The 12,571-nt window shown below is 41.8% G+C and overlaps 1 protein-coding gene across 5 annotated transcripts in view; it reads right to left on the reverse strand.

Moving 5' to 3' along the window:
* Positions 1 to 12,571, reverse strand: part of CDC42BPA (CDC42 binding protein kinase alpha) — a 333,906-nt gene that overhangs the window by 194,005 nt on the left and 127,330 nt on the right. For all 5 annotated transcript variants that reach the window (XM_019549566.1, XM_019549565.1, XM_019549564.1 and 2 more), the window contains exon 3: positions 7,166 to 7,249. In XM_019549566.1, coding sequence (XP_019405111.1) covers positions 7,166 to 7,249 — 84 coding nt within the window. The remainder of the gene's footprint in view (positions 1 to 7,165; positions 7,250 to 12,571) is intronic.

The following is a 12,571-nucleotide window of genomic DNA, read 5'->3' on the forward strand; positions in this document are numbered from 1 at the left end:
CCAGTATTCTTTCCTGCCATGGCAGGGGGTCGGACTAGATGATCTGCTCAGGTCCCCTCTGACCCTAGAAACTATGAAACTATATAGTTAAAAATTATAAGGCATATGGTCAGGGGACCAATTTAAGGTTACACTGACAACTATAAATCTGGCATTTCTTAATCTATGAGTACTTGACTTTGCAACTTTTAAAACATAATACAGTTTTCTGTATATGATTTCCCAATTGTTTTAAAGATAAAAAAACAACCCAACTCAATTCTCTTACACAGAACAGTAATCATATCCCAAGGTTCTGAATCCTGCATCTTCAGTGCAGTAGCACAAATTCTACTGGTTGTGACACAAGAAGAAAGAGTGAGATTCACAGAAAAATTTAGATACCTGAATTAAAATGCAATTCACAAAACTTTTTCTAAAGCTATTTAGGCACCAAAGAACACCTTGGCACTTAAGTCTTCTGGTGAAAGCTGATGTTGACACAAATCCAGGTGGAATAGAATCACACTTAGGCACCTACACCCAGTTAGCTGCTCAATAAATTGAACAGGATCTGGCTCTGTGTGTCCATATGCACTTACACTTGTGGTGAGGCTGCCATATTTTTCACAATAGCCTAGAACTGTGGTTTTCAACCTGTGGTCCGTGGACCGCTGAGAGTCTGAAGACTTATTTTTAAGGGGTCCACAAAAGATGATTATGATCAATCAAAAGTATGTGAATACCTACACTTACATTTCAAAGTTGTCCATGTCTCCATTCAAAATCTCCAAAGGGGTTTGCATCTCCATTCAAAATTTTTTAGGGGTCTGCAAATGCAAAAAGGTTGAAAACCACTGGCTTCAGCAAACAGAGAACTAGACTAAGAACTGTATTTGACCAGGAAATGGGAGACCTAGGTATGAAACCCTTCTCAGCATGAGGAGACTCAAACCACCCACATCTCCTGTTTGCCAGGAGAGCAGCCTAATCACTGAGAGGTGGGCCAAGTTGGCTCTCATTCTGAAAATGGGCCAGAAACAATCATGGAGTCAGAAAAAGAAGAGAGAAAGTACAAGCACAAGAATGCCTTCTGTGAGAAGGGCACTTCTCTGGGAGGGGGTTGTAGGTCATAGCCCCTAGTTCTAAAATGGCTTAAGTACTTTGCAGTAATAGTCGGGGGGGGGAACAAAAACATTTTCTCACATATAACATGCACTTTTTCACCCAAAATCAGCTGGGGAAAATAAGGGTGTACATTATATGCAAGGAAAAGTGATCTCCATCGGTCCAGAAATTTGGTGGGAAGCATGCGTGGTGGTGGTTGGAGACTCCCTTCAGCAGGGGGCAGAGGGATCCATCTGCCGACCTGACATGTTGTCTTGGGAAGTTTGCTGCTTGCCTGGAGCCTGAATCCAAGATGTCATGGAGGGATTGCTGATATTCCTCTAGCCCTCTGACTATTACCCCATGTTACTCATCCACGTGGGCACCAATGATACTTCCAGGGGAAACCCTGAGCAGATCAAAAGTGACTACAAGGCTCTGGGTACAAGGGTGAAGGGGACAGGGGCTCAGGTGGTATTCTCTTTGATCCTTCCAGTCAAGGAAAAGAGCCCGGGCAGGAGCAGGTGCATCCTGAGACCAATGCCTGGCTATGCAGGTGGTGTCACCAGCAAGGCTTTGGCTTCTTTGACCACAGGATGATGTTCCAAGAAGAAGGATTGCTAGGAAGAGCTGGGATCCACCTGATGAAGAGAGGGATGAACATCTTCCCAGAAAGGCTCGCTAACCTAGTGAGGAAGGCTTTAAACTAGGTTCACTGGTGGATGGAGACCCAAGACCTGAGGTAACTGGGAAGTAGGTGCCCTGGAGGAAGAGCAAGCAGGACAGGGCAACAGGGGAAGTGCTCTCATACTTCCTGGGAAATTAAGGTAATTGACTAGTTACCTCAGGTGCCTGTACACAAACGCACAGAGCCTGGGAAATAAGTAGGAAGAATTGGAAGTCCTCGCAGAGTCACATAACTATGATGTGATTGGAGTAACAGAGACTTGGTGGGATAGTTTGCATGACTGGGGCACTGTCATGCATGAGTATAAACTGTTCAGGAAGGACAGGTGCGGAAAAGAGGAGGAAGAGTTGTGCTGTATGTAAAAAAGCTACATGATTGCTCAGAGCTCCAGTATGAAACTGGAGATAGGCCTGTCAAAAGTCTCTGGGTTAGGGTCAAAGTAGACAGCAACAAGAGTGAAGTCATGGTGAGGGTCTGCTGTAGATCTCCAGGCCAGGAGGAAGTGGTGGATGAAGCTTTCTTCGACAGCTAGTGGAAGTTTCCTGATCACAGGCCCTGGTTCTCATGAGGAACCTCAAGCACCCTGACATCTCCTGGGAAGGCAATATGGCAGTGCTCAGGAAATCTAGGAACTTTTGGAGAGTGTTGGAGACAATTCCCAAGTGCAAGTGCTGGAGTGGCCAACTTAGGACTATGCTCTTCTTGACCTGTTGCTCACAAACAGGGAAGAATTGGTGAAGAATATACTAGCAGATGGCAACTTGAGCAGCAGCAACCATGAAATTATTTGAGTTCAGGATCCTGGGGAAAGGAAGGATGGAGAGCAGCAGAGTAAGAACCCTGGACTTCAGAGAAGCACACCAACTCACTCAGGGAACTCAGAGGCAGGATCCCCTGGGAAGCCAATCTGAGGGGTCCAGGAGAGCCGGCTGTACTCCATCTCCATCTTTAAAGAAGCCTTTAAAGAAGTCTTACTGAAAGTCCAAGAACAAACCTTCCTGATGTGCAAGAAGACTAACAAGTATGGCAGAAGACCAGTTTGGCTTAGCAGGAAACTCTTCAGCAAACCAAATCACAAAAAGGAAGTTTATAAGAAGTGGAAACTTAGACAAATAACTAGGGAGGGGTATAAGAGCATTGATCGGGCATGCAGGGATGAAGTCAAGAAGGCCAAAACGCAATTGGAGTTACAAGCTAGCAAGGGATGTGAAGGGTAACAAGAAGGGTTTCTATAAGTATGTGAGTAACAAGAGGAAGATCAGGGAAAGTGCGAGTCTCTTACTGAATGGGGGAGGCAACCTAGTGACAAATTGCAGAAAAGGATGAAGTATTAAATTCCTTTTTGCAACGTCAGCTTCCAGACTACTCCACCTAGCAGCACAGTTTGGGGAGAAGGTGAGCAGCTAACACTGGCAAAATAACAGGTTACGGACTATTTAGAAATGCTGGACATACACAAGTCCATGGGGTTGGATGGGATGCACCTGAGGATGCTGAGGGAGTTGACTGATTTAACTGCAGAGCCAGTGGGCATCATCTTTGAAATTTCATGGTGATCATGAGAGGTCCTGGATGACTGGAAAAGGACAAACATAGGACCCATATTTAAGAAAGGAAAAAAAGAGGATCCAGGGAACTACAGACTGCTCAGCCTCACCTCAGTCCCTGAAAAAAACATGGAGCAAGATCCTCAAAGAATCCATTTCTAAGAACATGGAGAAGAAGGTGATTAGGAAACAGTTAGCATGGATCACCAAGGGCACGTCATGCCAGACAGACCTGATTGCCTTCTATGATGAGATGACTGGCTCTAGGGAGGCAGGGAGATAAGTGAATGTGGTATGCCTTGATTTCAGCAAGGCTTTTGATAGTCTCCCACAACATTCTCACAAGGAAATTAAGGAAGTACAGGTTGGATTAATGGACTGTAAGACAGATAGAAAACTGGCTGGAGCATGGGGCTCAGAGAGTAGTAATCAATGACTTGATGTCTAGTTGATAACCAGTATCAAGTGGAGTGCCCCAGGAGTCAGTCCTGGGGCCAGTTTGTTCAATGTCATCTATGACCTGGAAGATGGCATATAGTGCACCCATATCAAGTTGGCAGATGACACCAAGCTGGAGGGAGCAGTAGATATACTGAAGGGGAGGGGAGGATTCAGAGTGACCTACACAAATCGGAGGATTCAGCCAAAACACATCTCATGAGGTTCAACAAGTTCAAGCGCAAAGCCCTGCACTTAGGATGGAACAATCCCATGCACTGGTCCAGGCAAGGGGCACCACTCCCCCTGCTGCTGCCATCTTTCTAGGCCCATGGGGAGCTCTCCTTCCCATCTGTGCACTGGATTGAGCCAACACATGGGGCTGGTGTGGAGCTGGACTCAGCACATGGAGTCTGACCTGGTACATGGCTCTGGACCTGACATTCTAAGTCTGAGCATTAGCTCAGGGGCCACCTGCCAGGATGTACCTGGTCCACCAAATCCAGACTGCACACTGGCTCCAAGGCTGTATGCCAGGTCCAACCCAGCACGTAGCTCCAGAGCCAGCATGTAGTTCTGAACTTGACACGCAGCTCCAGAGCCAACCAGTCAGCCTATGGGCCTTATCTGATGCATGAATATGGCAGCAGTGTGGGGAGTAGGTTTGATTCCCTGCTGCCACAACTTAATTTCATCATAGATATTTTTTTCTTCAGGTTCCCCTTCAAAATCAAGGTGTGTATTATATATGGGGGTGTGTTATATACAATAAAATATGGTATTAACAGTATTTGAAGAGGGGACAAGAACCAAAGAGCTCTCCCATCTTATGGACATGTCCTTTTCACTGACTACATGTGGTGTCCCATGAGCAAGTGGAACAACATGATGGATCCAGAGGGGTTTTACAGCAGGGGTCCAATTTAGTTCTCTCTTTTCCTCACACCTCTCCTAAGGTATCAAGATATTTCTGCACCATGTGGTATCTCAGTTGGGTGAATGAGACACTAAAGTTGTGTGTTTGGTCCAAGAAATGCTCAGTTTACCTGCTCTGAAACATTCTTTCCTGCCCCTGATTGGGAACTGAGGAAATTGCTGTCTCAAGTCCTGGCCTGGGAGTTGGGCAGGAATATTTTACGAGAGATTTCTGCACAGATTTAAAGTAATTTAGTTAAGGCTGTGGTTCACTTATGGCTGTAGTTAAATCAGTAAACCTTTAGATTAAGTACAGTCAGTCAAAAGGCCCAAAGTGGAATTGATTCAATCTTTGCAGGTTAGTCTAAGCAGCATAGATTGAACTGATAAGCAAGTGAACAGACATTAACTTTTGATCCTGGAAATGCAGACACATGTCTGCAGTAGCCCAAGCCAGAAGCCATGCCTCCCTACTCAGCTGGAGCAGATAGCTTGAGCTAAGATTAGCCTGCCTACCCTGCAAAGCATCCTGGGATGCTGGGGGACTGTGAGTTAACTTGAATATGGAGGGGATCTGGGACAGAAGTTCAATGAAACAATTCAACTTAAATTGTTAAGTCTGGTACTAGTTAAGTCTGATACTATATCCACCCAGGTTTATCTTAAATTGGTTTTGGCCATTTTGAAAGTAGTTTATATGCACTGAACTTCTGTTACATTACATATTTGAACCGGTTTCCAATGACTTATACTGGTTTATGTCTAATTTCTGTCCCTAGCCTTAGTGTGGCTGCAGTTATATTAGCATAAAGGTACCTTAACAAGCCACATTTATAGTGATATATCTGTATCTATTCTTGGGGGCTGTTTGTCTGCTTCAAGATCCATTTCAGTCAAAGCAGCAAAAAAATGTCACAAAGGCTTAAGTGAACAACATTTAAGAGGAATTTAAAGAACTAGTGTACCTACAATTTTTTTTTTAGCTTTGAACTAATTAGGCATACAGATTATATGATTAATATATTTGTTCCATAAAATGTCTTAAATGCAACCCTAGACACAAGCATGACTAGATATCCAGATTTTTTTTTTGCCATTCATCCAAAATATCAAGGTGAGAAATTACCAGGAAAATATTTAACATTTTAAAAACATTTAAAATATTTGAAAACAAATAGTTTTTCTAGTGAAAATATTTTACCACAAAATAGATAAATAAGAGTCATACCATCTCCAGCCTAGTGGGAGAATAATGTTCAAGCAGTTTTGAACAGGCCTCACAGGTGAATTAAGATAGAAGGGTATGGATTTAAGTAGCAGAGGTTGCTATCCCTGTGGAAAGGGGAGCTTTATTCCTCCACCTCCTGTTTCTTACTGTAGCCACTTAAATGGGCCCAATCGTAAACTGGATTGATGTTGTGACAGGCCTAACATTCTTAGAAATTCTTCATGTTAATTTCTAAGTCTTATACTGTTTAACTAAGCCTACCAGGCCTCTATCAATGTGACCTAAATAGAAAGATGACTTCCTGACCCCAAAATACATGATCAATCAGACCCATAGCAAAATTTAGCTTCCAGCTATAGGGAGGGAACCAGAGCAACTAAGGGACCAAGAAAGTCTTCAAAACCTGGGTGGAGATTTACAATAGGGGTAAAAGGGGCATCACCTAACAGGCTAACTGAGGTGAAGAGCCCTTGGAACAGAAGTCTGTTCTTGAATTCCTCACTTCCCTGGCTTGTCTGATCAAGTTACTTACCCAACAAGACAGGGAAGTGAGCACTTTCATTACTGGTCAATACACTTACTGGACTCTTTTGTACATATAATCATTTCCTACTGTGCACAGTCAGTGAAATTCAGCCTTAGGCCTTATGCAGTTCTTCTTACGTGAAGTAAAACGTAAGGAGCATGTAGGGCTTTGACCAGGTCCTCCGTACAGATAAACTTTCACCCTATACAATTCAATGCGATACAAACACAGAATTTATAAAAGACTGTGTGCTAAAATAAACTGAAACCAAGCCTGTAGTATAATTATTTGCAGTAAAGCTGGTTTTACTACTATAATTGATCCTTTCCTACTTTTGAAACTGAAGCAAAACATTAGCTTTGTTCTTGCAGATATTCTGACAATATATAAATCAACTGTATTCATCTCAGTATAGCAAGAATGATGTTATAAGGGCTGCAATCCAAGAGGGAAGAAAGATACTGAAAGATCTTTCATCAAGCAAGTAATGTTGAAGACAGAGATGGGTTAATAACTTGTATAAACATTCCACAATGCCTAAACAGACTCCATCTTCTCTTGGGCCTTTCTATACTATTTTTTTTATGCAGAGCTACTTTTGTATCAATCCCTTTATCATCAATAAGTGTGTGACGTTCCATCCCTGTAAGATTGCTTTTCCTTTGTATAAAAAGGAGTATCCCAGTATAATTTTAAAAAGAGATTATAAGTATACTTAAACATTTCTGTCATCTTACCTCAGCTCTCTTCAGCATCTCCCATTTATTTAGTATTTTCATTGCAAAAACCTTATCTGCATTTTTCAGTTTTACTACTGCAACCTGAAAAAGATAAATTGGGAATGAATAACCTAACATATGAAAATAAGAGTTTAGAACAAGTATTCTTTGTGCGATCTTTGTGGAACCAGATTGCTATGTTGCTTGAACTTGTTTTCATTCTTATAGGTTTTTGGACCCTTTGATGTAGGACTTTAATCTGTGTATATGATGCTTGAGCAAATATTAATCATTACAGTTTTAAGGAGAAATTTCATAACTATACAGAATACTTGCTGTTGGGTTTGTTTTGTATTGTTTTGTTTTGTTTTGTTTTTTACAAGTTTTCAAATTCACTTTAAACCTTCATGGTGTATAGATTTATACTGCAAAACAACTGAAAGATAACATGTCAACACCACACTTCCTGCCCCTTCTATTCTGCTACCAGACTAGTACTGAATACACTTCCAAGACATGGAATAGATTCTTAAACCCACTCTTTTCCATCACAGCAGCAGAGATGAAAGAGCTCCTGGGAGTCAGGTTCCCAAAGCCAAGAAACATTTCAATGTCTGCTGGCAAAACAAAATATTTACTTGAGATTTGCTATAGGAAAATCCACCTAGAAAGTTTTTTAGCCCCATTTAAAAGCATAGGGAATGTTACAATATGGTAAAATTGTTTTAGTATACCATTATTCCCTTGAGGATCTCAATACCATCTCTTTATGCCCTGTGGGACTTTAGCTAAATAACATCACTCAAATTTATGGATGGGTAAATTTATGAGAGATTATAATTCTTATTTGATATCTGCATTAGATGTCAGAGATGCATTTTGACAGTTTATCATGAGTATAAAAGGTATTCATACATTGCACAACACACCACTGTGTAGAGATACACTGTATGGAGTTCTAATTGAGGAACAGTGAACATATGCCTGGATGGAGCCCATGATAATGTGGTCATGTTTCCAGTACTTAAGCTAACTAATTTTGTATGACCTCATGTGTCTCACTGTAGTGTTGTGTTTTGCAGTGTGGCTATGTTCACAGACTCTTTGCCTGAGGATCTTATAATGTAAATAAATATGACAAGACACAGGGTGGGATTACATCAGGAAAGACAGATAACGACTTTAGACAAGATACACAAGAGGAACAGTCTACAGTCCCCTACTCTGGATAAAATGCAAGCCCAAGTATCTTAGCCAAAATGTCATGCACAAAACATGTGGCGGAACTCACCATACAACCCAGAATTCTTGAACCACTATATTGTGACTGAAGACCAAGACTATTGGGAACATTATCCCACAAATATGGAAAACCTCAACATTGTATAACTTTGAAAATTCATACATCTACAACTAAGTCCTTTTCCTTTGAAGAGGAAGGAGGGTTCTTAAGACATAAGGAGAGAAAAGGTTATTTTTGTATCCACTCTGGTTACAAACCAGAAGGCTGTCATAAGAATTAGCGTCATCTTTAGCCTGCAGGCTAGTGACAAAAAAAATTAAGGTTGAACTCTACATTCCTCTCTCTTTCATATTGAGCAACCTGGCTATGTGCCAAGAAAGTAATAACATAAAAGAAAACCCAACATATAATGACAGTTTGGTGAAGACAATGTCACGTAAGGCTCTTTTCAACCCTCTTTTCAAAAGGTGGTATCATCTCTAGTAGCTGCATCAAGCTAGCAAAGATGTATACTGCACTCCATCTACAATCCTTACAGGTGTCTTCAGCAGAATTGCATTCTCTCTCTCTCAGCTATAAATTGGGTGGAACAGCTATTAATTCCCTGAGGTGCTGTGGCCCTGCCCTTTTTCATGCCCCTCCCATTATGAAAACAAAATACAGTACAGGCCATATGAAAGGAGAGAAGGAGAAAAAATACAAAGGCAGTGCATTTAGATGTTTAAACTAGTTTGAGAGTAGTCTAAAACACTAATAAAGTGATATTTAAAAATGTATTAGCAGACTGTGTTCAACCCAAGGTCCCCTATTAAGATTCTAGGACTGCCTATGATCAACATGTTTTTAAGACTGCAGTGTTTAAAACTGTGTTAGCTAAAACATGATAGTTTTTACATTTATTTAGACATGGCCAATAGAACAAAACAGTTTCATAACTTTTATTTTACACAAGCCTCTAGCCTTCTATCATGTCCCTAGGTAAAACCTGCTTTGTCAACACAAGATACAGAGTCACATTTAAAATACCAGCTAAAATGAGTTCTCATACATATCCTGTTTTCTTAATCTAAATGTAATTACTGCATAACTACTGCTGTTTAACAATCAAATAGCCCACTGTGCTTGTTAAAAATACTTTGCTTGGAAGCAAACAGTAGAGAGATTGTGGAAAGAAGCCAGTTTTAAGGAGGATCTGAAGAAAAGGGAAGAGGCTCCATTGTCTGATTGTTGGTACCCTCAGTATGCCCATAATACACAAACTGTGGTTGGGGTGTTGGAAGAGATGTTGAACAAGCTTTGAGCTCAAAAGCTTGTCCAATCTCTCTCCCAGCTATACAGTTGTTCCAATAAAAGATATTACAAAAATCCCTTGTCTCTGGATCATCATGGCTACAACACTTCAACCCTACTGCAAACCATGGTTTCCTATACACGTGCTGGCTCATGTTCTAAATAGAACACATCAGAGTAGACTCAGTTTGCTCCATGTTCTAAATGGAACACTCCAGCAAAGTCTCATCATCATGTGTATCAGCCCCCACAGGTTTAAAAAATGACTTCTGGCACACTTTATCTAAACCTCATCAAATGCTGCTGATATATAAATATTGCTTATGCAGATTTTAAGCTTCTAAGTCACTCATCAAACGAGGTTTAGATAAAGCATCCCTCAGCCATTTTTAAACCCACGGGGGCTTAATACACGTTCCCAGCTCTCCAGGACCCGCTCTAATTAAAATGCTCATCCCACCTCTGAGCACATGTATAGGCACCCTTTGGCTTTACACACATATGCACATGCAGAGAATTCAATGCAAGTTTCAAATGACAGTAGAAATAGCTTCTGTGAAAAACATGGGAACTCACTGTATTATTTTTATGAAAATATGTGCAACTGTTTCTTTCACTCATTTTTCTATTGTTACCTACTAAGACAGGAGTACAAGGGACTGGGTAGGATTCATAAAAGCAATAGATTTATCCACTGATAGGAAGGAACTATGGATAACTGTTAACACGTAAATAGGAGCTACCTTGGAGTGACAATAGAAGAGCAATGACCAGACATCAGCTTTAAACAATTTCCAGCCAAGAAAGGCAGAACATGTGAAAACAACATGACTGCAACTTGAAACAAAGAACAGAGGTATGGGCAGACTGGGTTAATTAGGTGGTTGCTGCTCAGTGCTGGGGTTATTTTTTATGAACCCTGGACATTTTGAAATCAAAGTTTCAAGTTAGGATGCTTGGTTCAACATATTAAGTTGTGCTTTCCAATTCTGACCTGGAAAACCTACATACTATACTCCAACAAATTAATAAAAGCTGTCTTGCTTTGAAGGGCTGTCCTGTGTCACTGAAAAATGCCTGTTGGTTGCATAGCTCTCTAAAGGGGTCAATCTCCAACACAGGGGTCATTTTCTTCTGGAACCAAATGAAAGGCAGAATTTTATTTCACTGCTGATGTATAAATATTGCTTATGCAGTTTTTAAGCTTCTAAGTCACTCAGCAACATTATACTTCATAAATCCAACAGCCTGAATTGTGTGTAAAGGCCTAGTGTCATTACAGTCTCACCCTATATGATTAAATTCCTCCCCCCCCATATACTTAGAAATGATTCACTGCTGCCTCAGAGGCATCTATGTCCACTCAGCTCTGCCACGGGAACACAGAAGTGTTGCATGCATACCCCAAAAACCAGGACTAGCACATATTTGACCTTGAACTGAGACCAGTCACCTTCCATCTATCAGTAACCTGGCAATCAAGGCACCTGCTGTTGAAGCAAAATTCTGAATATAGGTGCTGCCAATGCTTGAACTTAGTTTGACTGAGAGTGGAAAACTCCATACAGGGTCGGAACTGCCCTTTCTATGACCTTTGGGCTTGTCAATCAACCATGACCCAGTTTTCTGTGTTGCTCATGCGCAGTAACAACCAAGCCCTGATCTGACACATGCTCAGTCTTTCTGTAACATGAAGTAATCTGGCTAGAACATTCTGTTTGAGGATTGATTCGACTGGCTAATAAATTCATATTTAAGGCTAATGAACCCCTCCCTCTGGGGGGAGATCGCGCTACTGGAGACAGAGGCTGGTGCTTCAGGGACTGTCTCGCAGTCAGGCTTTAGGGCCTATTGATCTCCTTCCCCGATTGGCACTTTGTGCTACTAGATTGATTCCGGTTTTAATTTCCTGGTTTCTGATTGACCTTCACTGATTACCAACTACGATTTGGACCATCCTACTACGACTTCACCTCGTCATCTCAGCATCCTGACCTTGGCATCATTCTCCGACCACCCGATTGTCCATCATCTGGGACTGGAGTCACATCACAGCATTCTACGCGTTACAGTTTTGTTTGTTTGATTTCCCAATTCATGAGCTGTTGACCAGCCCTGGGACTAGGTCTTCGGACTTAACCTCGTGGGCCAACAGACCCCTCTGTTATATTCGTTGTTACTGTAACCGAAGACATCGTTTCCTACGCATCTAAGCGTAAGTCAAATAAATTTCACCCTGTTTACGAAACCGCTACGCTTCTGTGCCTCAGTTCTCCATAGCCAAAAAACCCAGCCTGTTTTTGTGTCTAATTGCCACCCTGGCCCACCGTGACACTGGGGCTTGGTTCATCCCCCCGGGACACCTGCTAAAAGACAAGGGTAGGTCTGAGACACCCATGTTCTAGGTTCTTCTTCCCCTGAGGATTTGAATCCTGACCTCCCACATCACATGACAGAAACCTAATCACCAGAAGGCAGGCTCAACAGGGCTGGGAGAAATTTCCTACTGCAGCTAAGCTGCTGGGCAACCAAACAGAAAGCATCCCAAGATTGGAAGTACAAATAGGCAGGAGACTGACTATGCTGCTTTGGTAAGGGGAGGGATAAGTCCTCGTTCCCAATGCTGTTTGTGCATTTTGCCTTACAGAGTCATTGGAGAAACTGCATTATGAGTATTATGAGCAAACTGCCTGCTTCCACAGGTTGAAGCATGATGCTCCACAGGCTTGAAGTCCCTTCCCCATGGGGCTGAAACAGTCATCAAGACTACATTGTTTGGAAACACAGATTGGCAGCCCTCATTACAGTACTTCAAAGAGGCCTCTTAGAAGCCATGAACCTGAATCCCTAAACAGGAAGGTATGTGCGCCTGTGTCTGGACAGAAAAAAAG

Source organism: Crocodylus porosus, unplaced genomic scaffold (genome assembly GCF_001723895.1).
Source record: "Crocodylus porosus isolate Cpor-Errol unplaced genomic scaffold, CroPor_comp1, whole genome shotgun sequence".
Lineage (NCBI taxonomy): Eukaryota > Metazoa > Chordata > Crocodylia > Crocodylidae > Crocodylus > Crocodylus porosus.